This window comes from Thamnophis sirtalis, unplaced genomic scaffold (genome assembly GCF_051295495.1).
Source record: "Thamnophis sirtalis isolate CommonGarterSnake01/CBP01778 unplaced genomic scaffold, rThaSir2_p1.2 scaffold_3, whole genome shotgun sequence".
Lineage (NCBI taxonomy): Eukaryota > Metazoa > Chordata > Lepidosauria > Squamata > Natricidae > Thamnophis > Thamnophis sirtalis.
Window position 1 is genome coordinate 100,888,659 of NW_028261383.1, and position 25,887 is coordinate 100,914,545.

At 44.3% G+C, this 25,887-nt stretch overlaps 1 protein-coding gene across 1 annotated transcript; it reads right to left on the minus strand.

The window, feature by feature from the left end:
• Positions 1-7,049: 7,049 nt before the first annotated feature.
• MSX2 (msh homeobox 2) lies at positions 7,050-16,548 on the minus strand. Its single transcript, XM_087709609.1, has 2 exons — positions 16,018-16,548; positions 7,050-9,124 (listed from the first exon to the last, which is right to left on the minus strand). Exons 1-2 carry the CDS (start codon positions 16,352-16,354, stop codon positions 8,700-8,702), a joined length of 762 nt encoding a protein of 253 aa, XP_087565735.1. The 5' UTR covers positions 16,355-16,548; the 3' UTR covers positions 7,050-8,699.
• Between the last annotated feature and the right edge of the window lie 9,339 nt (positions 16,549-25,887).

The window sequence follows — 25,887 nt, forward strand, 5'->3', positions numbered from 1 at the left end:
CTCTCTCTCTCTCTCTCTCTCTCTCTCTCTCTCTGTGTGTGTGTGTGTGTGTGTGTGTAAGAGAGAGAGACGGGGGCGTCATGTGAGTTCGTGCGTGTGTTCATTATTTCCTTATCAAGAGACATTATTTTAGAAGCGCTTTTTCTCAGCTTTGAAGTTTTGACAGTCTTAAATTAGCTTTATTGCATTTCTTTTTTTCTTGGCTCGCCTACGGGAGATTATCTCGGCTGTTTCTATTTCATTCTGACCGGAGTTTTCTTCCCCTCCTCTTCTTGCTGTTTCCAGGGTACTCGCGTTTGTTATTTAACACAACACCTTGAGAGTCCAGAATCGGCTATTCAAACTCATTAAAAAGTAAATAACTCTCCCTTCCCTCCCCTCCTTCGTTCTGGGGGTTCTAAAGCAACCCAATAACGAATCGGGGGGTGGGGGTTGATGAGTTTAAACAAACTTCAGAATATTGGCACAACGACCATATTAAAATCAACAAGGGAATATTTCTAAAGAACATAGGCCTCTTCTCCTTGTGATTTTTCTCCCCTTCTTAATTTCAAAGACGAGTGGGGCATTATTTTAAAAGAAAGGGAAGAAGCGCTTTTTTTACAGCGAATATTTTTTCCCCGCTGTAAGGGATAGAAAACAGGTTTCGTTTCCAACGCGGCTTCTAACCTGCTTCCTTCGCTCTCGATACTGGCCGCCACGGACACCAACAGCCGTGCAGGATTGGGGGAAGGGTGGGAGAGGCGTCTCCCCAAAGACAATGCGGAGAGTTGAAAGCCCGGGGGGGGGGGAAATATCCAGGCATTCACTGATGTGATGGGAGAGGGGAGGGAGGGTTCTCTGGAGCTTTAGAGATCGAGAATTCCTCTGAAAGCTGCAGGTACAGAAGTTTGTCTGCTTATGTAACACAAGGCGGATTTTTTAGGAACCTGCGTCTGCCCACCTTCCCTTTCCAGAATCTAGAAGAGAGGGAGGGAGGGAGGGAGAGAGAGAGAGATTCACACAACACGCATTTTGCTGTTCCCCACATCCTTGAAATGGAGGTCGAGAACTTAATAGTGGCCAAAGAGACGGAAAACGGGCTTTCCTCCATAGGATAATGACCAATCTCAATGAGTTGTAAGGCTAAAGCGGGTCTCCTGATCCCTGAAAAGTGAGGATCCCGAGCCGATGGTTATCCGTGAGCTGAGAGAGAGGCAGGAAGCTTGGGGACCATCTCTCTACCCCGTCCCTTCTGTGATCCCAACTGGATTCCCTAGGTCTGAAAACAGCGACAGCTCTCCGTAACACGAGCCTCAGTAGAGATGCGGGGAAACATCCCGTGAAAATCAACCACGAATTGGGCGTCGCGCCTCAGATTCGCCCTCGGCCCTCAGTCCTCCGTTTTCAAGTTGGGTGTTCTCCTGGCCCGTCCTAACATGGGCAACAAGTGAACCCCTTTTCAAAGCACCTCTACCTATGAAATGTATGAAGCATCCTCCTCGCCCTCCTCCTCCTTCCTTTTCTCCAGGAAATTTGGCCCATTTAGACCGAGTAGACTAAAAAGAGCTTGCACCTGCCCCAGTTCAGTGCGACTTCCGACATGAATGCGATTCCAAGCCCCTCCTCACCCCCACCCACCCTTCCTTCCCTTCCCTTGCCTGAGCCCAAGAGTAGATCGGGCAGATTCAAAAACGAGTCCTCTCTAGTGACAGTATTTCAATTTTCAGTTTTCAACTTCTTGGGCTTTCCGAAGCATTTCTGCCACACCGTGATTTGACTCAAAACAACCCAGGGAACAAATAAGATCAACTTCCGTCTCATCATGGATAAAATTGATAACGTTTTCTGAGAGTTTTCCAAATGCTTGGTAGGTCATATACATATGAACTTATACTGGCCAGGTATACAACAATGGGCAGCTGCCTTTGCAAGATTTATTTTAAAGAGGGGGAAGGAGTGGGATGGGTGAGGGGGTTGAAATAGCAAGCTCCGTGGAACAAAAGATATTTTTCTGTCTTCACGAAGTACAGGTTTTCCTGTACTCACTCAGACCCATTTCTGACCCATTCATATTTATCTGTATTTTACTTTAAAGGGGGCATGAGATCGGATTGTTTTACTTTTAGCTTTCCTGTTCCCTAGAATTAACAGTAACAAAAAAGGAGAGGAGATTCTAATGCCAAAGAGAGAGAGAGAGAAAGGCAGAAAAAAACCATTACGAGCAATACAGGTTTTGGGACCAGCAGTTGGAAGCGAAGCCACTATAAAGATAAGAGGAGGCTCCCCATCCAAGGCAGGCACCCAAGGATTTCCTCAAATAGACGAATTGAGTCGAGAAGAACTTCCTCTCAAAGAAACATGCAATCACGGGGTCAGAAAAATCCTTTTCTTGCTCATTAATTTAGTATCCGTAATGGGCATAAACCTGTCTTGACTGCCACAAATATGTCCTAACCCACAAGGTAGTTATTGTAGTAATAGTTTGCAGTAGTGACGGCAGCAGCAATGTTGGGGCGTGTGCTCATCATTTTACAATAGAATTGTTTCTGCTTCCAAGAACCTTTTCTTGGCTGTCCCCTAAATATTCGGAATTTTCGAGGTCCAAGCCCGAATCAGCGGCCGATATATATTTTTTTGGGTGCGGGGAGGAAAAGCTGCTGCCTGAAGAAAGCTTTGCTCTTAGGAAAGCTGTCAGAAATGCACATCACGGAGACCGGACTTGGTCATGGGATAGATTTCAGGAGCGCAAGTGACTGTTGGGTGCAAAAGTGAGATTGAGCTACGCCTTGGTGGTCGCATCCCTGCAGCGGTCCACAAGGAGCACTCCAAATGGGGGGGAAAGAGGAAAGTAGAATAGGGTAGGGTAGGGTAGGGTAGGGTAGGGTAGGGTAGGGTAGGGTAGGGTAGGGTAGGGTAGGGTAGGGTAGAGTAGAGTAGAGTAGAGTAGAGTAGAGTAGAGTAGAGTAGAGTAGAGTAGAGTAGAGTAGAGTAGAGTAGAGTAGAGTAGAATAATAATTTGAAAATCACAATCCCCTTCTTTATAAGGAGCGCATGGTTGGAGAAGCAGAGCGTCAAGCAGCCTCTTGAAAGAAGGGAACATCCCTGCCATTAGGGTCAAAGCTACCGCTTTGAGGAAGCTTGTTATCGCCCCGTCGCCGCGATGCTATATATCACTAGTGAGGAAATGCCTTTGTCAAAGCTGTCCATCTTTCGGGAGAACCGCGAAGGAGAAGCGCTTTCTTTCGCGATTCCCCCGCCCACTCCGCTCCGCCCCTCCAACCCCCAGAAATTAATGTGGCCTTTAGTTCGGGGGGGGGGACCCCAACAAACACATCTGTTCGAGTTCTAGGGAGACGAAGGAACTCAACGCACACAACACCGCATGCTGGGGAACCAGAGGAATTTACTTCGGAGTTTGCAAGCTCCGGATCAGAGAGCTGATCACTAGGGGGGTTGAGGGTGGGAGAGAAAGAGAACCTACCGTGTGTGCCAGATCAACCTGGCTTTTCTAATAAACCCGGACTGAACCTTCTAAACCTAGATTTAAAGGAGCCTCAGCGTTGGCACAACCTAACGGGGCGAGAGGGAGGGGAGGACTGGATTGTGTTTACAGGGGACGCGCCCCCCCCCAGCGACCCCCGGTTGCGGCTGGGTCGCGCTGGAGGCCCTCTGAGTTCTGCTCCGAATACATCTCGACGGCTTCGGTGGGTTGGGTTTACTTTCCTCTCTGGCCCCGCTACGGTGACCTCGCTTCCCTCCCCTTTCTCTTTTTAAAATCCCTAAAGTTTTACCCCAGTTACTATCTGCTTCATACGGGATTGTTGTCCTTATAATACGTATCAATAAGATCAGTGGCGGATTAAGGCTCACTGGTGCCCCAAGCACTGACAAATCTTGGTGCCCCCACCCCTCCTTTGTACATACTGTACAAATCTTTATTTTTCAACTTTGCGGTGTCCTAAGCACGTGCTTAGTGTACTTAATGGTTAATACACCACTGAGTAAGATCTGGTTTCTCTGGGATCCCCATCAGACAGCTACTTTTGACAGCAATTCGGTGGTCCCGATTCAGGACTCCCCCCCTTTTTTTAAAAAAAAAATAGTTTTCGCAGCTTCTTACGGAAAGGCCGGAGAGGGTAGCGGGGGAGGGGGGCGCATCACATCACTCCTCCGCCCTGACTCTCAGAGGAGCTCCGGTAACCATCTGCCTGTCTCCGGGACAGCCTCCCTTTGGAGCCGCGACAGAATCTGCCCATAAAGGGCAAGGCGCGATTCGCTCGGCTCGGATCGCAGCAGTTACAGAAGTGCTGGGGTGAAATTAGAGGAGGGTCGGGAGAGGCAGAGCAGCTGGGGAGCGGTCTTGCCCTTCTACTCCCGGCTCTTCTGAAGCCCCCCCTGCCCCCTAGAGCCCCCCCCCCCCGACTTCCCAGCGCAGAGATTTTCCGGGAATCCTCTCCTGACCCCGTTGGCTGGCTAATATCTCCCCTCCCTTGGCGCAACCCTTTCTCGGGAAAGCCAGGCTGTATGGAGCCTCCTTGCTCCCACCTACGTCATTAATTACATGAATTAATTGAATCGACTCGACTTTCGGTGAATGTTCAGTTCAAGCCATTCCTACTTTGGTCTTACTGTGAATGTTTTCAGCGGAATGGTTGGTTCTGCACTTTTCATTAGTGGAAACTGGGAGAATCTGGTTAATTCTGGGAAGGATGGATTTGATAGGTGTAAATCCTTTTTTCCTTTTAGAGAAGGAAAATAATCCACTTTGGCAAATTCCTATTGACATTATTTGGTGCTATATACTTCAAGAGTATTTTTTTTTTAAAAAAATGCATTATTAGAAGAATAATTGGAACAGACTGTGCTGAGCATGGGTGGAAAAAATTAAGAGAGTTGATGATAGCCCAGGAGTAGAGGGTTTGATCTATTTTCTTCCAGACTTTTGTTTAGACACCTCAGAGCAATCCCTGCAAAGATGTATGTATATATGTATGTATGCATGCATGCATGTATGCAAGCATGTGTGTGTGAGTGTGTGTGTGTTAGCCAGTACAGACACCTAGCCCTTCTGCACAGCTAATCCTTCTGTTCCTATCAAGGCAGAAATCCATTCTGAGAAGTCTGAATGCAATTCAAACTGTCCATTCCAAGTTACCTTGTGGCAGGAAGGGGAGCTTGTCACTAAGGAAATGGGTACAGAGTTTTAATCAGTGCCCGAAAGTAAGCCATTATGATCTGTAAAATGGGCACGCCAAGACACTGATCCAACAGGTTCAGCTGCAGATGTTTTATAAGTGGTGCCATTCCGTGCAAAGTTTTTCTTTTCTTTTCTTTTCTTGGAAGTAGGCCCTGTTGAATTGTAGGAGTTATTCTTGAATAAAATAGAAGACTCTTTGGAACATTTCTTATGCATTTAAGACTTTGATCCATTCAACTCAAGAAACTACTGTATGGAAGATTAGGAAATGGGTTACAGGATTATTGTTTAATATCACATTTCCCCCAGCAATTAATTGCTAATGCTGTCCAGGTCTCTTTTTTAGATGTTTCATTTTCAAAATAATTTCAGATATTTTACTCAAATTATGGTTTTCAAATCTCAAGATTGTGTAGTTCCACATCTCCAAAGTATGATTTTTGAAGACAATGCCACTTCAGGAGTAAGAGGGAACTATTCAATGTATCCTACCAGCTGAACAGGAGGGGAGGGGGGAAGGGAAAGTCATAATTTGGTTGAGGGCCAGTTTGGTGTAGTAGTTAAGACATCAGGCTGGAAACCTGGAGACCCATAAGGGGGTTCAAGTCCCTAACTTTGAGCCAGTTGCTCTCTCTCAGCTCTAGGAAGCAGGCAATGGCAAACCACTTCTGAAATCTTTGGAGGAATTTCTCTTGGCAACCATCAGTAGTCAGAACTGATACAAAGGCATTGTTGTTGCTGCTGTCATTACAATTTGTCCCTTCATGATTAAAAAAAAAATCCTTGTAAGATTTCTCAGCTGAACTAAGTGCAAAAAGCACTTCCTGATGATCAAAGACAAGGACAAGGAAGCCATTGTCTTAGTCCCCTAATGGCATAATTACACACACACACAAGTTTTAGAGAATGAGGGTCACTGAATTCAATAGAAACAAAGTTTACTCTCTGTTAAAGGTATGCAGGTTTCCAGCCTGGAGACACTGGCTTTCTGGATTGGGAGTATTAAGGTAATATCCTCTCATCTCCATGAATTCTAAATCTAGCATTTTCCAGTGATAAAAGATCAAGTCATATTTTCCTCTGGACTGTGCTTATAGCTTTAAAAAAAAATCCTTTAAGAGGAAACAATTGTTCCCTCACCCACCAGGGTTGTCTGATATCCCTTAAACTGGATTTTTTCCTGAACATTACAGCCTTAACCCTTTGGGAACTTTCCCCTTGCTATGTTTCTCCTAACCTGGATGTGAAATCTTTTAGTACATATTAGGGAGCGTGTCCTAATGATCTGGAGAGCCAAGAAAGCATCAATCCCAAAGGTGCTTTTTTTTCCAAGAAGGTAACTGGACTTTATTTTTTCTTTGGAGACGTTTCACTTCTCATCCAAGAAGCTTCTCCTGAAGAGCTGAAGAAGCTTCTTGGATGAGAAGTGAAAAGTCTTCAAAGAAAAATCAAAAAGTCCAGTTGCCTCTTGAAAAAAAGCACCTTTGGGACAACCATGACCCTGGATGACGGAGAATCTCCATAGGCAGAAAGCAACAAATTCAGAGCCAAGACACCAGTTTGAATAGAACCAGTGGATTCTATTCATCTCTCTCCCTCCTGATCATCTCGATAACGTCATCCTATCAAAAACACAAACTGTATTAATGAAGAAGCTAACATCAATGTCTGTAGTAAAGATCCCAAAGGGGGAAAAAATATTTAGAAGCAGATTGTTAATGACTTGCAATGTCTGCATTTGGATTTTGCTAAAATTATTTTTTTTCCTGACCTACCCAAAAGTCTTTGATTTTGACCCAGAGAAGGGAAGGCAAAATTAATCTTTTTTTTTAAAAGAAAGAAATTAACTCCACACATGGACAAATCAACACACCGTTAAACAAGATGTTTTTAATTTAATTCTAAATAAAGAGATAAGAAATAATAAATCTTCAATAAAATATATAAAATTGTACAAGGCATCCCTTTCAAAGGGATTTTCGTAAGGCTAGGGATGGGTGGGTAAAAGGCCAGCACTGAACTAATAGACAAAAGATTCACAATGTAGCCTTTAGCTGGGCAGATTCCTTCTCACTCTTGAGGACATGCTAAACACGCACCTTGAAAACATCTGGTCTTCAGCAACCTGCCTCCTCTGTCGACACTTTACCACAAGGTTTGGCCATAATAATAATAAAACAATTAAAACAATTGGGTTACATAGTACCATATATGCCAAGCAGAACTCTTTCCTCCCTGCCCTCCTCTGAAATAAATCAAAGAGAGGAGAGTTGTCCTGTCTTTAGAGTGGGCGGCACTACTTTGTTCTCATAGCTTTGTTTCATCCTCTGGGTTTTGTGGGTGTGTCAAGACTCCTTTAAGCATAATTCATTTTTACAAGCTAATAATGGTTAAATCACAAGATTATTGCAATAAACACAAAACAACTCTGCAACACAAAACAACTCCGGTTTCCTCATCCCTCTGCATATCTGCACAACTATATGTCCTCTTTTCGTATCCCTAACCCTGTTTGTTCCCAAATGTCGGCTGAACATAGACTTGGTTTAAATGAAAATTAAATGGACACGGGGGCAAACCAGGATCAAGACAAAGAGGCTTCTTGGGTTTTCCACCATAGCCCTGTACCCATCTGAATGCTGCCTTACAAACAAGAATAAACTGCAAACGAAAACCTGGCAAAAAAACCAAACAAACACTCTTGCATCTGTAGAAATCCTTTACAAGATTGAAATGGGAAATCCCACTTCATGGGTGCCATTCTACAGGAAGAATTTTTTTTTATAAAGGAACAGAAAACTCGCTGTGCCAGATCAGATCAACAATCCCACCCACTCCTCCAATCCATTATTTTGCATCTGAAGTATTCCAGTTCCTTGCATTTCAGTTTTCAGGACTGTCTGGAGTGCAGTGAAGGGATCCAAAGAGAAATGCAGAAACCAACCGAGTCTCAAGTCAGCTTTTATTTCTGAAGTTGGTTTTATAAATAAACCTCCTCTATATGTTTACGCTTCCTCAATCAGCCAAAGAGTACATGTGCGTTTTTACCTCCAGGCCTGCACTTATACCACACTATGGGAATAAGTACTACTGAACAAAGTGAGATATATTCCTTCTGAGTAAGCAAGCATAAAAGAAGACTGCAAGTTTCTCGCTGTCAAGATGTGTGGGTGTGTGAATGATATTCCACAGGTTTACTGGGAACTTCGAGGAGGCTAATAATTAAATCATACATTTTCCTGGGAATAATTATCAATGTAATTCCCCTTCCCTGTGCAGTATATAAATAAACTATATTCCTTAAGTCTGTATTTTTTTTTTAAAAAAACTTGCATTCAGGATCAGATTCTAGCTGGGGAGCTCACATTTGGTCGGTTCCCAAGTTGCAGAATCCCCAGGTTCTGGGTTCAAATTCCTATATATTTGATAAGGCACATTACAAGTAGGTGAAAAATGACCAGTCATAGTTCTGTACAGCACTTTTTAACCTAGTACACTCCATCATTCCTTTCCGGTCTTCTTATGATAAGTGATACATGCTGTAGCCCACAGGAGTAGCATAGAGTCCTACAGGTGGGATGGGAAGCACAGGTCTGTGAAAGGGATATGATGTTCCATAGAGAGAGGCGGCCTGGAGAGGCGAGTTGATAGGGAAAGGGAGGCTAAAACCGGACGGCAACATGGGCTTCGCCGCCATTTTTAACTTCTCCAGCTCTGCTTCCTGCAGTCTTTTTGCTTTAGCCCTCCGGTTCTGGAACCATATTTTGACTTGGGTCTCTGTAAGATTGAGGGAGCTTGAGAATTCAGCCCGTTCAGCAATGGATAGATACTGCTTCTGACGGAATTTGCGCTCTAAAGCTAGCAGCTGGGAAGTTGTGAAAGGTGTTCGAGGCTTCCGATTGGTCTTGTGTTTCCTCAGCGTACAGGCTGTGGGGCTCAGGTGTCCTGGAAGGAAAGCAAAGAAAGATCGATTACTTGAGGAGACGAGAATTAGATGGCCAAATGCAAGGAATAGCAACTTTCTTTTTCTTTTTCTTATGCCATATAGAGCATGTAAAGAGCATAATTTGGGGGGGGGGGATAATATCCATAGCCTAACAAAGTAGGAAGATGAAAGCTTTTGTATAGGAATGACAACAAAGCTTATTTCACAAAAAGGTACAACATGCACGCACTGATGTCAATAAGACAAAACATTCCATTTTGGAAAAGTACCCAGAGGAGAGTATATGAAATAAAACAGAACAAGAACATTTGGAGGTTACAGAAAGTTTTTTAAAATGGAGAAGGAATTATTTGTGAAATTCTGGCTTATGATGTCCTTTTATTTCATAAGGTGAATGTCTTAAGCTTATCCTTAGCAAAAGCACATCATCAGATAAAACCTACTGTGCCCACACATTAAATTATTACACCAGATCAAAGCAATCACCCATCCAATCCATTGTGTTTATTAATTTAGCCAATATAATCCACTTAAGTCAGAGTCTTTATCTGCTGTGTTTAAAGTCTTCTGCAACTTAGCAAATCAAACACACAAGAGTTGCTTTGTCCTTAACAGTCTATTTAGAAACTCTCCTGGTGTGAGAGTTATTTCACACACATTACTTAGCAGCCAAAATTGGGGTTTATCACTAAGCACACACTTGACAGGAATATGTAGCCAATTGTTGCTTTCGATTTACTTTATCTATGTAAAACATGTGTTTGACACAATATCACTACCCAGTTTGAAGTGTACACTTTGCACATTCTGGCAAAACCATGTGAAAGGAATAATAAACAGCACTCTATATGTTTATACCATATACTTTAAATTCCTCCACAAGAAATAATAGAATTTACCAAGGAAATTTAATGTTTGTCATAAATGTCCTACTCCACTACAGGAATCCCAGTGACCATATGTATTTTGGCAAGAAAGCGATCAAAAGAACAAAGGTTGTGATGTACTGAGAAATATCCTGCAGGTAGTCCTCAACTTACAACAGTTCATTTACTGACCGTTCAAAGTTACAACGTCACTGAAAGAAAGGGACTTGCGACCGTCTTTCACACTTACGACCTTTGCAGCATCCCTATGATCACATCATCAAAATTCGGACATTTGGCAACTAGTTCATATTTATGATGGTTGCAGCATCCTGGGGTCATGGGATCGCCTTTTGCAACCATCGGACAAGCAAAGTCAACGGACAAGCCAGGCTCACTTAACAACTGTGTGACTAACTTAACAACTTGCAGTGATTCACTTAACAACTGTGTCAAGAAAAGTCGTTAAATGAGGCAAAATTCGCTCAACAAATGTTTCAATTGACAACAGAAATTTTAGACTCAATTGTGGTTGTAAGTTGAGGACTACTGTGCTTAGAAACAGGATGACAGTTACGGTACCTAATGTGACAGAACAGCCCACAATTTTTATGGCAAAGCTTGTTTGTCCTTCTCACATTCCGTATCTCCAGTATCACATCGAGAAGGAAGGAAAACAGCTTGTTACCTAGTCAATCACTGGCTCACTTCCCTTTCTGCAATAATTTATTCCATGCCATTGTCTAAATAAAATGACTTTTTAAAATTTTGATTTATGAATGAAATTGATGTGGCTGCCCATCTCACAGAAAGTGACGCTGGGCTGCCATACAATAGTCCAATAAAACAGTAAATAAACTTATGGAAAGACATTGAAAGGCCTCTATTTGGAAGAATAAGCACATCAGGTGCTGCCTATATGTTCATTTTTGCAAGTCTTGGGAAAACAAGAATTTTAATAGGTTATAACTGAAGCAAAAGGGGAACATAATTCTAAAAGAAACTCAGCTAGGTGAGCTTGTTTTTTTTAAGTCTTGCAAGTGCTAGAAAACTAGATATCACATAAGCCACTACGTTATGATTTATCTAGCTGAGATATTTTTAAAATTTTGCCTACAGGCACTAGTATAAAAGCTGAGAAGTTTTTAATTTGTTTGTTCAAGTCTATGTTCACTTATATGACTTCCACTGAAATTAAGGGTTGATTGATATATATGTGATGTTTGAACAGAGTAGATTATCACCTCTCTGTTGGAATTAATTTAGTTTCTTGTAACTTTAGGCAGCAGTGGCAGGTGTGGGGGGGGGATAGATATCAAAAGGCCGATATATTGATTTAGCATATAGTTTTTGTGACAGGTGCTAATCCTGAAAGTATATATTCTGAACAAATATAGGATTTAATCATATTCCATTACTACTCAAGACCTTTAATTGAGAAGGTTGCGATTCTTTTCAGCCTATTCTGCATATATCTAGAAGTTCAATAATATGAGCTATTATTTTCAATCCTTGGGAAAACAACAACAACCTGTCAGCATCAAAACCCACGCATTTCTCAGTCCTACTGTGACATATCAATCATGGTGGCTTATTTCCAAGACACCGTGAAAATCACAGTCTCAAGGAAGCCCCTTGTAAACTTGAGAGTGCAAACTTCTGCTGGTTTACTCAGAAGTGAGTCCCTTGTGTTCAAGTTAGGCTTGCTCCTTTATAAACATATTTCAGCTTGTAGGTTCAGAATAATCTGGAAGGAAACAGTGGTGGAAAAGGCAAAATGTTGGCTATCTTTACATGCCAGATTTACCTAAGCATATCCTTAACATGGTTTCCTGAATTGACTCCATTGACTTAACTCCATTCTCAGCCACAAACAAATCACACAGGCTATGTTTGCAGAACCCATTAGGTGTTTAGCAGTTTGTGACTGAGGGGGTAGTATAAATCCAGTGACTCTTTAGTATTGTGTTATTTTAGGAACAAATATAAAGAATTTAAGAATGAAGTAGTCATTGCACTACAGGATCAATGCTAGAAATGCCATGCCATTAGTCTACAAGGAATCTTTTTTTTTTCTTTTGCTAATCTATTTTTGGTCTTTAGAAAGAATGTTCAGAAATACAAAATACAGTAAGATTGCCCTCCTATAAGGCACACTTACAGAGAAGCCACTCCCAATTAAATCTTTCGCAGAAATAGAAATGAAGTTATTTTCGTATTTCATTTAAGATTATGTTGTAAATGTCACCAAGTTGCTGCAAAAATAAAAGCTTTATCTTAAAGTGTATTAATCGTGAATGAAATAGGTTTTTTTTTGATCATGTAAGTACTATTTTTGTTTACTATTTTTTACAGCTCTCCCTAATTAAAGCAAAGTCCAAGTGATCTGTAGACAATGATTCTCTGTTGATGAACAGAGTTCATAAACAGAACATCAGCTTCTTTTGTGCTTTAAGATAGTGTTAAAAATCATTGTTTGTAAATGAAGAAATCTTACTGACTGAAAGATGTTATTGGAAGGCAAGATTAATATGTTCTCTTTTATATACTTGTATGAGAGTTTCAGTAAGCTACAAAGAATGTGTTAAACCACCAGGCTATTCAAATGCATAGACGACTTCATTTTAACTGGGTTTATATTAGGAAAGTATACATAGATTCAGTTCATGCTCCTATTGATAATAGAAAGGAGAAGGCGGCAAGGTATATATCTTCTGGCTGAAGTAGTAAGGCACAAAGCAGTAGTTTTACTTAATGGAAGTTGGTTAATAGCTAAGGTTCCGAATGGCATTACATCTGTTTTCAAAATATGATATGCATTATAAAAAAATATAATCTCTGTAATCTTTAATTTAAAATTTTTAAAATTGTCTTCTAAAGTAGCTTGCCATCTGTCAAATGATCTCATTCCATTTATTGCCGCAGTTCATCACCATAGTACAACTATTTTTTTAAAAAAGTTTTATTACTATTTACAAAATTATATATTGAGCAGCAGCTGGAAGCTATCCCTTGCATTTCCTTTCAAGTATTCTAATGTTTGGTATTTTTTCTCCTTGTGCCTCAAGTGCCTTTTAATTTATTTGGCTATTTGATGATAATAGATCTTCTCCAGATAAGTTTTTCCCTCTTCAGGAGCAACATGAATAAATCTGTAAATTAGTGAATACTGCAGGAAGACTTTAAGATTCAATCCATGAGAGAAAATTCCACTGAAGTTAATAAAAGTTATTTTATTCAGAGGTAAGATTATTTATCAAAATAATTCAGTAAAGGGGACAGAATCTCTCCAAGGTGTATCCTCCTTTCAAAAAGTAATATTGCCTTATGATTTTTCCTATTTCACTTTTCATCCAGTTGAAAACACATTTAGGTCATATTGGAATCTGGTGCAATTTTAATTTCCAGGTTTAAAAAATGATTTAAGATGAGTTTGGGACTATTTTAAAAGTTTTTTTTAAGTTATCAAGGCCCCACAAAACTGAATTCACTCTATAGAAAAAAGAAATAAGCAGAAATGCCAGTGTATGCTTTGCAGAAGTTATTTTACTTTGCTTTATTTTTTTTCCAAGACTATCCTTGCATATATCCCTAGGCAGACCTTCTAAATTGTACTGCAAGACAGATTTAGACTGTTTTAGAGTGGTTTCATCATGTGAAGGGAATGATCAGTGTGCAATCCTATACAGATTTACTCAGGAGTTAAGTCTGAGTGAATATGGCCAGGCAACAGAACCAAATAGAAAGAAGAGACATTGTCTTTGATTGCTTTCGATATGGTTTTACAGAAAGGTGTGTGGAGCACAAAAACATGACAGTAGGTTACCTTAGTTTCTGTGTATTCCCCTGAAAACAAGGTTTCCTTTTATACTCAACAGTGATTTTTTTTTTAAGTCTACTTAGATCCTAACAGAACATACTGTGAATGTACGGTATATTCCATTAAAATGGGTAAGAGCAGAGCCTGACAATAACTTAAAAATGAACCTAGTTGTGACACAGGTTTTCATGGGGCAGACTCCATCCTTTGCCAGATGTAAGTCCAAGGGCCATAAATGGCCATATTATAATGGAATATCGAGAGTAGCCTGCAGTTAGTGTACTAAGACAGCTGCAAATAAAATAAGCTGTTTCCCCATCTTCTCCAATGAATCAGAAAAGGTTGATACAGGGGGAAACAAGTATCTTTTGAGGAACTGTTTTTTAACTTGGGTTCAAAAATATAGAAGAGGAGGGGGTCTTCCTTCCTTCCTTCCTTCCTTCCTTCCTTCCTTCCTTCCTTCCTTCCCCCCCCCCCAAATGGCAAGCTGATTTTTGGAGAGAGGGGGACTCGGTTAAGAAAGAGTTTTACAATATATTCATTTCAAAACCTGCCTGCGATGAACTAGGTAGGTGTACCAGGATGGCAGAAACGCTCCTGGAGACACCCCCCCCCAAAAAAAAAGGGGGGGAGAGAAGATGTTATGTCTGAACCGCGTAGCAACGCCGATGTCGAGATTCCCTTTACGACCCAGCGTTACTGGAGAAAATCACCCGGGCGGGACCAGGCAAAGCGGAGCGGGAAGTTCCCGACGGATTATAAAAGAGCAAAGTGACCCCTTCCTCAGCATCCCGAGTTCTTGGGTTCCGGGGCCTGGACCCTGCCGTTGGGACCTAGGCAGTAGCAGGCATTCAGAGAAGCCGGGAAGGCCGGCTGTTGCTACAGGTGCACCGAAGAAGGCACCGGAGGGCGCTGAGCGCAAGGATCGTCCCTCGGCCGCTAGAAAGAAAGCCGCAATTTTGGCGCCGGCGAAGAGTGAAGAAACGGGAAGGGGAGGAAAATCCAGGGAACTAAGCGAATTAAGCAGAGAAACAGACTTTTCACGGGATGGGGAGGTGCGGATGAGGTGGTAGGATGATCAGGGGCGATCGAAGTCTAAGCAAGACAGCGAGGGCAACTTACCTTCTGCTCCCGAAAGGCCGAAGGTAAAAATTATCCGGTTAAAGTTGGATCTGAATGGTCGGGAAGATCGAGAGATAGATAGATGATAGATAGATAGATAGATAGATAGATAGATAGATAGATAGATAGATAGATAGATAGATAGATAGATAGATAGATAGATAGAAAAATAGAAAGATAGAAAGATAGAAAGATAGATAGATAGAGGGGGAGATAGAGATAGAGATAGATAGATAGATAGATAGATAGATAGATAGATAGATAGATAGATAGATAGATAGATAGATAGATATAGATAGATAGATATAGATAGAGGGGGAGAGAGGAAGAGAGAGAGAGAGAGAGAGAGAGAGAGAGGGGGGGGGAGAGAGGAAGAGAGAGAGATAGATAGATAGATAGATAGATAGATAGATAGATAGATAGATAGATAGAGGCAGAGAGAGAGGGAGAGAGAGAGAGAGAGAGAGAGAGGGAGAGAGAGAGATATTCGGACTTCGGAGGGGAGGAGGAGGTGAACTAGCTTGAGCCTTGAACTGCAAAGGCGTCAGTGGCGCCAGGCCCGCGGCGTCCCTTTGGACAGTTCCGGACACACAGCAGCTTAAGGGGCGGCTAAAGCTTAAAAGATCGCGTCGCTAGCGAGTCCAAACGTTAACTGGCGGCGCTCAAACAAAAGAAGCCGCTTTATTACACTTTGAAGGCCGAGCGACCTCGCCGAAATTATCCAGCGGACATTGCGCCGCGGTTGCTTTGCAAACTGGAGCGGGGTTTCTAATCTCCCCCCCCCACCCCCGCTGAAGCCTTCCTTGGATTCAGCCTGACAAAATGCTTTCTTCCGAAGTTTAAAAAAAAACAACAACCCGCAGGCTTCCTCCCTATCCCGCTCTTTAAATGTCCGGACCGTGGCGAGATCGCAGTTTTGCGGGAGGGGGGGTTGGAGGGGTTCAAGCCACATCACACACACACACACACACACACACACACACACACACACACACACACACACACACACACACAGAGCTGACTTGGTCGCCCAACTTTCGTACTCCTAGCGCCTTCCGACCCTCCCTATGTTAAAAGCACTCACTTGGGGGAGGGGAGTATCTGCCGGCCTCTGGAATCCAGGGCGAGCCATCCTCGGAGTTTTCGGATTTCACCGACGAGGTCTCGAAGGTTTTTGTAAGCCCGCCGGGGCTGGGAGCTTCCCTGGAGACGTGAGCGGGCAAGAGCAGGTTCCTAGAAGTCCCCAAGCCAGCTCCTTCCAGGCTTCCGCTCGCCTCTCGGGCCGGCTTTTTGTCGGACATAAGCGCTTCCACACTGAACGGCAAACTAGAGACCTTGACTTTGTGGTGATCCTCGGCCCCGGCCGCCGGGCCCTCTTCGTCCGAGGAGAAAACCTCCTTAGCTTTGGAAGGAGAAGACATCTCGGCGCAGCTTCGCAAAGATCCCTGCGTTAGAGAAGCAGCCGCCCTGCGTCTCGCCGCCGCCGCCGCCTCCTCCGCCGCCGCCGCCTTTCTTCTCCTCCTCCTCCTCCTTTTCTTGTTCCCGAGTTCAGACCTCTCAATCAAGCTCTGGCTTCAGAGGCTCTCCTGGACGAACCACCTCCGCTCACTTCAGCCCCCGACAACAGACCCAAGTTTTTTTTTCCCTCCCCTTTTTTGGGAGACTTCTGGCTGTTTCCTCCTTTGGGAAGTTGAGTAAGCGCGTCTCAGCAAATGAGAGCCGCTCGGGATGGCGACGTAAGGCGGTGACTCATCTGATTGGCTCTGAGCGGCCCTGAGCATAAGTGGAGGGTTTTTTTCCCCTTTTTTCTTTTCTTTTTTCTTTTTTTGCCTTTTAAATAAATTAGAAGTTAATGACATGGGCAGCAAACGGAGCTGTGTTATTAGGGAGCTTTCCAGCTCTGTAACCCAGCCAAACAACAGGAAAGTCGATGGAGTAATTAGGGCTGATGATACCAAAAGGAAACTCTGAAAGGGGGCAGGATTTCACCCCCCCTTTTATATTTAGACTCTCTCAACCGGGGGGAAAAGAGGGGGGAGAAACTGCTGGGTTTTCAACCAGAATCGCTTCAAAACGACTTAACTAGGCAGCCTTCCCCCCGCAACATTCAAGTCCGCATGACATAATAGTGCTGCCATCCATTTTGCCTATATACTGAAAATGCAAGGAGAACTAGGTGGAAAATAGTTGTTCTCTTTTTACTTCTAGAGAGACACCGATGTTGGGGGCGTGGGAGTGGGGGGGGGGGAGAGAGGAAGAGAAGGAAGGATGGCACAAGGCAGTGGCATGAATCACTTCCAGGTTAGGGAGGTGAAATGGACGTCCTCTGGGCAGAACTTCTCTTAGTGGAAGTGAAACCCACGCAGTCCTTCAAAGCGCGGCCAGGGATAATGAGGCCCCCTTGGGAAAAGAGGGGGGGAACGAGCAAAGTCTCCCGAGGCCAGTCGGTTGGTGTTCCGAGACGAGGCCTTTCCGATGCCTTCGCTAGGGTTTCTCCCCCTCCGAACGCTGAAGGAGACCCTCGCGGGACAAGGAAGAGAAATTGGCCCGAGAGTGGAGTGAGTGGGAGGTGGGATGAGTTGCAGACCTTCGCGCGGGGGGGGGGGGAGAGAGGATTCATCAGAGGCAGCTGACTCTTTCCACCCCCTTGCGAAGATACTTGGGATTTGAAGTTTGCCTTTTTCTCACTTTTGTGCAGGAATCGTTTCCCACCGCTCTAAGGAACACATGAAGCGAACACATGAAGGGGGAGAACCTGACTTTTTCTTTTAATTTATGTTTTTAAAAATAATTATGTCGGTAATGCTTAGTTGCAACAGGCGCCTAAGCCCTGATGAAAAACAGATGCATTTTTAATAAGCCTGAGTCGGCACTCTTTCATTTGCGAGCGCATCAAACAGCCTCAAGGAGAGCAGTTGTCACCCTGGGGTTTTTTTCCCCCCTTCAACACGACATGCCACGAAGACCAAGGAGGTGGATTCTATTTAAATGACATTGCAATTAGCAGCTGGAGAAAAGTAGATCATATTTTTTTTGGCTTGGCAATTAATTTTAATCTGTTGGTGATAGCTATCTAATCGCTCGCTGATAACTATTGTGCTATTAAAAGAAGCAGTAGGCTGGGGAAGCGGCGGTGGTGGGAGCGATGGTGTTTTCAAGAGGGGGAAGAGGCTGAACCACAACAGGAGAAGAACTCTGCCCTTGGGTAATATTCTCCTCATTTCTTAAAAAGAGAAAGGGAGAGTGGGGCGCCCTCTTATTTGATCTTATATAAGCACTTAGTTTGTTTTTAGCAAAGGCGACTCGAATCTTTTCAGCTTTCTGAAACTAGCCTAGAGGAAAGAGAGAGATTGAGAGAAATAAAGACCTGGCGCTTGGTCGGTTATGTAAAACAGTTGGGTTTATTGTGGTAAATCTTCCTTTATCGCAGTTATTAGGAAAAGGTGCCCTCCTTTCCCAACATTGCTGGGCTTTCCATCATTAGCTGGAAGGGCAAACCGAACCATCCTGAACCTCGGCCTGCAGCTTTGTCGGGAGTGGGGGGTGTTTAAGGGGAGGAGATGCACATCGAATTTACCCAATTTCTGCCTCCCGAACTTTTTTCTTTTTTTGAGCAGCCCGCTGTAGTAGTTTCAACGAAACAGATGACTTTGGCTCGTTTACTCACTCCTCTTTGAAATAAGACCTGTTGCCCGCCTCTTTTGCATTTGATCATTAATGCTCAAAATAAAAATTAATTTGCTGCCTTACACAAGATGACGGGGATCATCATTTCCTTGTTTACGAGAAGTGGTGTCAGAGTGACAGGCGCAAATAAAGGCTGTCCCCCTCTCCTGCGGGGTATGGAGACAGTTGCTTTGATCGGGGTGATTTCCACCGCCCCCATCCCCCACCTTGGTCCGAAGCCATTACTTCCAGCAGTGGGTGTGAGAGAAAAAAACCGCTGGACTTCGGAGGGTGGACAGTCCACCTCCCGTTGAAACCATGGCAACACTCCTATGGAATTCATCATAGTGCCTTCAGGAGTCTGAAAGGCGCTGCAAGAAAACACACGGACTTCCAAAGTAATTGCTGTTATTGTCAGGTCTTGCAACCAATTACTGCGGTTATTATCACTACTACTATTTATGCTGCGTGTTGCAGAAAAGCAGTAGTAACTTAGGATCACAGGCTCCTGGACCCATCCTAAGGAACGCAGCACCGGCTTAGAGCTGCAAGTGGTTCAAATCTGGATTCCGGAGAAGAAGGCGAAGTTCTTTTTCATTTGCCAGTCAAGCCCCGTAGACTTTATAGTCCACCTTTCACTTTAAGGCTTCTGCTATCTACAAAGAGGTGCCGCTTGGATAAAGGGGTGGGCATCTCCTCCAAACTGACCTATGTCTGGTCGCCACTTCCCTAGCACCAAGCCCTGCAAATGCCAGGACCAACTTGGAAGCGACATGTCTACAAGCTCGGTTGTTTTCTTGCAGACATTTCAATTACCCAACTAGGTTAGATCTTCAGTTGGGTAATGAAATGTTGTGCAGGAAAACAATCAAGCTTAGAGAGCATCAAGGACTGTTCAGTTCGACACCGAACTAGAAATATCTTCTTCCATTGGTACCACATGCCTCCGTTTGAGAAATATTTTAGATTAGGTAGATGAACCCATTATTCTATTAAACCGGAGTGGACAGAACTTGAAATAAAATCTTGGGAAGGTGAACCTTCTCTCACTCTCCCGCCCTGTTTTATCACGAGTATTATTACCAGTACCACTTTTAAGCTATTTTCAAAACTCAGACTGCCAAACTATGCAGCCAGCATGAACCGACGGCAGGTTCTTGAACCCTCGAGTGGCAGAAAGTAAGCAATTGAGTCCTCTTTGCAAAACTATAGACGTTGGGATAGCAACCAGCCTGAGTCCTGATTCTCCTCCTCAGTCGCCCGCTCCCCATCGCCAGTGACAGGAAAATTAAAATTGATGAAAATCGAGAACAATATGAGTAAACAGAAACATTGTAAAGCTAGTGCCGCTCTGTCGAAGAGGTTGAGATAATTACCCCGAATCAATGCAACGCTTTACCACAAAGAATGGGAACAAGCATCAGGTTAGGTCAAAATGACCTGGTTACAGTTCGGGCGTATTGGATTCTGTGTCTTCAAACGGACAGGTTAAGGCTTTTGAATTCTTCTAGCCTCCTATACCCCTCTTCCCCCCCCCCCTTTGTTATGGGTTCAGCTTGGTCGTCTGCCCAACTGAGCCCCACCAACTTTATTATTTTTACAATTTGCAGGTTTTGTCCATCCAAACCATATTTGGTCATTTCATTCGCTGGTGGAAGATTTTGCTTTGTTTTTACTACAGGTAGCGAGGGAAGAGGTACCGATGCCACCCACGGACACCCACGCCCCACGCCCTGTACACAGGGAAGGAGAGGATGATAAGTGAACCGAGGGGATATTCCCATAGGCTTCAGAGACAGGAGGACCCAATTATATGGTTCGGGATTTGAAAGGCTCAACTGGATCAATCATTTCATTCAAGGCAGCACAAATAATCCGTTCCGTGTAACCCCAAGTATTATTTCAGTAGCTGGGACTTTCCAAGCTCCCCCTCCTCCCTTCCCTTCGCCAGGCCATTGAGTTCAATGGACAAAATGTAACGGAGGGGGGTGGGAAATGCATTTGGGAGGGGGGGAGAGTCTTTGAAAGAACTTCTTGCGTATCTTGATCCAACTCCCCCACCCCAACGCATCGTTTCTGAAGGCAGAGGCAAAGGGAGAGGGGTTGGATGGAAGGTTCGTCCTCGAACAGAATGGATCGGAGGCGTTTCGAACCCAACACAGGCCCAAGGAGTTCAAAGGGCATTCAAACGCCTAGAGGGCAAGCAGCCCGACGCGTGGAAGGACTTTCCCCTGATGTCAGTGGAAGCGCCAACCTCTCACCGTTCCGGGGCTTTGAAGTCAAAAGCCCGAAGGGGGGGGGGAGCTTTCGGGCTGCCACAGTCTTTGTAAAGAGCAATACATCTTTCCCAGCAGGACGGCCTTTCGCCTGTTGACAAGGAGGGGGGGGGGGTGGTTTCTTTCGGTAGGATGCCTTCCTAAAGGCGTCTGCGTCTAGCCCGACAGCATCAGAAACGCGGAGCAGCCGATTCTGGCAGGGCTCGCTCCTGCTTTGCCTGAACTGACGCCGCGCATTAAACTCGCCGCCTCCAGAGAAGGGACTCGTAGAATTGTTACTCCCGAATGTTTTGGGGTCACAGTTCATAAAGTGGCCCCCAAACTACAAATGTCTTCCCTGTTTGGGCCTGCAAGCCTTAAGCGCTGGCATTTACTTCAACTACGGAACATCTCCCGAAGGGGCATGAAATAACACATGCCAACTATTCTCTTGTGGCCGCGCCTTCGCCACTCGGCCAGTTGGGTTCCCGATCCAACCAACACAATAAGTTCCCGTTTTACTTTGGAAAGAGGCGGAGCCCTTCCTAGAATTTAAGCAAACGTTGCAACCGGTTGCGCCCAGAAAAGAGCCAGGAAAAGAGCTTCTCTTTTTCTGCCAACGATGGTTGAGATTAAGAAACGTCCTCTGTACTCACTACACACTGTTGCCTGATTATCGTGTTGATAGCGACGGCAATAATACTCAGCGATTCGGGCAATTAAACGGGATTGCACAAATCGGCATTGTTGCCTTGCCACGAACACTTTTTTAGTCATCGTCGAAGTGCTGTGCAATTTGTCTTTAACGCGGAACGCAATTCAACGAGAGGTGTGCCGCCCTCTGCGTCCGGTTCATTTTCAAAGGGGAGGGGGGAGGCCGATGTCCTTATGGGCATCGCTTCGGTACCCACCTTCAGGTTCAGTGGGACTGGAGGAAATTACGATTTCAGGTTCCGAAAGTTCTTTGCAAGGGCTCCGGTTTGATCAAACTGCACACACACACACACATCCAAAGTTAGGGTGCCCGCCAAGTTTAGGGCTGAGTGCCATGGAGTGTGTGTGTGTGTGTGCTTATTCGTCTTGTTTTAACAGGCCGACGGCGAACATCTTACATGCTATTTACTGGATGAGAATACATCGCTCAGGGCGTGGAGCATCCAGGGGTTCAAGGGACAGTTGTGCCGGCGCTAAGGGCCGAGTAGCTGAGGGCAAACTCCTCTAGGCTGCTTCCCACTAGAGGCCATGAAGGCGGAGAGCTCCCAGAACAGTTCCGCGTCGGCTCCCTCTCCCCCCACCCACCCCATAGCCCGCCTTGCCGCCCCTCCGCTTTCTCTCTCTGCCGCCGCCGCCCCTCTCTCTGGTCAATTACAGCAGCTGGGAAATATGCGCCCTGTTTCTGAAAGTCAGTCGCTCGCTAGAGGAGGGGTGGCGAGCGGGAGGGAGCGAGAGACGGAGGGAGGGCGGGAGAGACGCGGCAGACAAACTAAGGCTGTTTGCAGGCGCCAGCAGCGGGGAGATGAAAGCAAACCTCCTGGGGGAAGTGGCTGTGCAGTTCGACCGGCTCCAGCGAGAGCAGAAGCTGCGGGCTGTCCCAAGCAATCCCGCCCCGCCCCGCCCCGCGCGCCCAGGGCAGCCGCCAGCCTGCCCCGCTCGACTTACCTTCCGCTGCTCCGGCCCCCGAGAAGTTGGGACGGGGAGGGTCGACCTCAAGATTCCATCGCCCCGGGGTGACTGTCCGATAGGGGAGAGGAGGAGGAGGATGTTTAGGACGGGGGACGGTTTGGAAAGATCCTGCAGAGGGAAAGGGATACAGACCGGGTACCGGCGGTGGGAATCTCAGAGGTGCCCTTGCCGTAAAGGGCAGCAAGGAAAGGAGAGAAGATAGAAAGGGTCAGATCTCGGACCCGAATCGGACAAAGGGAAAGTGGCATCCGTAATCTTATCTGTATTGAATCGCAACTACGGGGAGAAGTGAGGAGCGGGGAGGGGAGGCAAAACGGAAGCAGCGCTTTTTCTCAGCAGAACGGACGGGCGCTAAACCAAGTCACATCAGGAGAAGCCTTCACGCTTGCTGGCGGAGGTTTAGCCTCTTTGCCCGAACTCGGCTGGTTTGATTCCATGCTTTGCAAGAATCCAGAAAAATGAGTTAAAAATGAGTTAATCCAGTTGCTAAATTAAAGGTGTTGTGTGATTCTGAATACATTCTCATTCTCTCTCCCTCTCTCCCCCCCCCCTCTTTCTCATGCGCCTACACGCACGCACAAATTATGGCTGTTTTTTAAAAAAAGTCAGTATAATTCCCTTCTAGCTCTGAAGAAAGCCAACACAGGAAAGGGGAGTAAAAGCTAAAGGTGAACCAAATTGTTTTAAGGAACTGGGTTCCACCAAAAACACCCTACATGTTCGAACTCTCTCTATTCGTATGAAGCATAAAGAAGATCCTTTTGTGTATAACCAATTTTCATTGGACACACACGTACCCACGCGCACACACAGAGTCCATCTTCTTAGGAATCGCTTCCAGAAATAGGGAACATAGTGCTTTCTCCAAATACCAAATTCAAAAAGTGAGTTGAAATAAATAGCTTGCCTTTTCTACTAAGGATGGTCCCATTTAAATGCAACTTCAGATTTGCGATGGCTTGTAAGTATGGTGTTTTGGTGGTATGCTCTGCTAAGTTGGGAAAAAAAATCAATGGGATCAGAACCAAAGGAGAAGAGACTGTATTTTCAACAAGTTTATTCTTAATGCAAAACAACTGCAATAAATTTTTAGATGCAGGTGAGATTCCCCAGATTCTTAAAGCCAACACCGATTTCAGCTGTTAGTACTATCTGCTTGTAGAGAGCAGAGATCAATCTTCCCCAGCCTAAAATCCTTCCCAAGTGTGGAACCACAACTCTCACCACCATCAGCTATGTCCTGGGAGATTATGTACGGGTGTAATGAGAATGGTGGAAGTTGTGGTCCCAAATATGACAGAAGTGATTAGACTGGGGGAAGCTAGCTGGGATCCTTGTCTGTCTTGCATTCCTGTGTGTAGGATTGCAGCTAAAAGCCTGTACACAGAAACAGATGGCATGCTCAGAAGAAATCCTTGGGAATCTTTGGCAATTGTGCCTTCCCAGGAGTGAGTTCACACACGGTATGGAAGGGGCACCATGACCACATCTTGTCTTTTCCAAAAGGTGTCCCCTTTTTAAGAAGCTCTCATCTTTAAAACATCAATAGCAGATAATTTTTTTTAAAAAAACTACTTGCTAATCAAATGGAGACTCCTCCATTTTCTCTTTGGTACCCCCCCCCTCAGAAATAAATTTCACTCCTAGGGAAAGAAGGAAATTGGCTAATCTTTGGTCTTTGCAGTCTCAACATAAAGATGAATAGTCTGTGCTTTGTCCTTCTTTCTTCCACCCTTTGAGTTTCTAAGGGAAGAGGTGAAGTCAGTAAAAGAGAGCCTCAATTATAAGTAATGTTGTGTGCATTTATCTTCAGACACACCATGAAGGGGTGGGGGGGAAACATCTAGGTAAGAAAGCTTTGGTGCATCTGCCTCTGCTCCCAGCTTCAAAGCTTCTCTCCCCTCCCCCCCTTTATATTTTGGCCTCCCTTGGTTCTTATTATGTATGTATTAAGTTCTAAGTTTCAAGTTGTTTGCATCTGGGCAGATTCTACACAGGCTGAACACAGCAGATACTCCCCATTCAAAAATCCCTTTAGCACTCAGGTTTCCATCTGACAGGCAGGCAAAATTTCCTTGAAGAAGGCCAGTTTGTTGCTAAAGGTTGCAACTCCGAAACTTTTCAGACAGGAAGTAAGGCCATTACTGAATGAGGAAAGCATCTAAAATGGACACCTTCAGAAGTTTTCCTGTGGACCAAACAAAATACAATTGCCTTCAACTAGATTTCTTTTTGCTTTAAATTTCCTGGTAGCCATCTGCTGTATCTAAATATGAGTGGGCCTTTGCTTCCAAGAAAAGGGTCCATGTTGCTTGTCCAGGGAGACTAAAGCTGCACTGTCTCTCTAAGGCAGTGGTTCTCAAACTGTGGGTCAGGACCCCTTTGGGGGGGTCAAATGACCCTTTCACAGGGGTTGCCTAAGACCATCGGAAAACACATATTTTTGAAAAAAAATACAGAAAACATAAACTAATTTTATGGTTGGGGGTCACCACATGAGGAACTGTATTAGGAAGGTTGAGACCCACTGCTCTAAGAGGTGCTAATGGTCTTTTGCTGCAGGTACAGAGAGCAGAGTCAAATTTTTAGGCCTCTGTTTTGTTGGTGGAGTTGAAGCAGCTATTCCAGTAAGGCAGATTTTAGTTAGGTTTAAGGATCTTATTGATCTAGGAATAAGAAGAATTTAAGACTTACACTGTAGAAGGTACAGGTACCTGGAAGTGAAGTATGTTGCCATCTGTACACCTATAGTATTGCTGAGTAACACTGAAACATCTGTTAACAATGCATTTTTAGAAATAAAGTCCACCGAGATTTTGGAACTTGTTCTTCTGGAAGAGTGTGGTTAACTAAAACAATGCATCCATATTTGCAGTCATTTGTCAAATCAGTTCTGTTACTTTTTTCTCCCCAATAACATTGGGTTTCCTGACTCTTCTTCAAAATCGCTATAGCCAAGTTACCAAGCCCAGTTAGATTTTTTTTGTAATCTTCTTCCATTCTTTTACAAGAAAGGGATTGTGCATTTGACATGTATGGCTAGTGGATTAACTTAATAGGTTTATCATAGAGGATATGCCCAAGAACAAAGGTGTATCTGAGGTATAAACTCTCTTTCATACACTTACATGTGCACACGCACACATAGAGTATAAGGAGTATAAAATCCTATGTAGAGTATAAACAATTAGAGACACAAGGACAGTTTCCCCCAATGTCATCACTCTACTAAACAATTCCCACACTTAAATTATCTAATAGGGCTATTAACCTTCTCATCTTTCCTATTACCTTTTTCCTTATCTTCTTATGGCTGTAACTTTGTTGCTTGTATCTCACAATTTATATTG

Excerpts from the sequence above, each read along its gene's own strand:
- MSX2 (XM_087709609.1), bottom strand. The coding sequence starts at position 16,354 with ATGTCTTCTCCTTCCAAAGCTAAGGAGGTTTTCTCCTCGGACGAAGAG. Across the intron at positions 9,125-16,017 it reads CAGATACTCCCCTCCCCCAA|GACACCTGAGCCCCACAGCC; the intron begins GTGAGTGCTTTT and ends CTTTCCTTCCAG.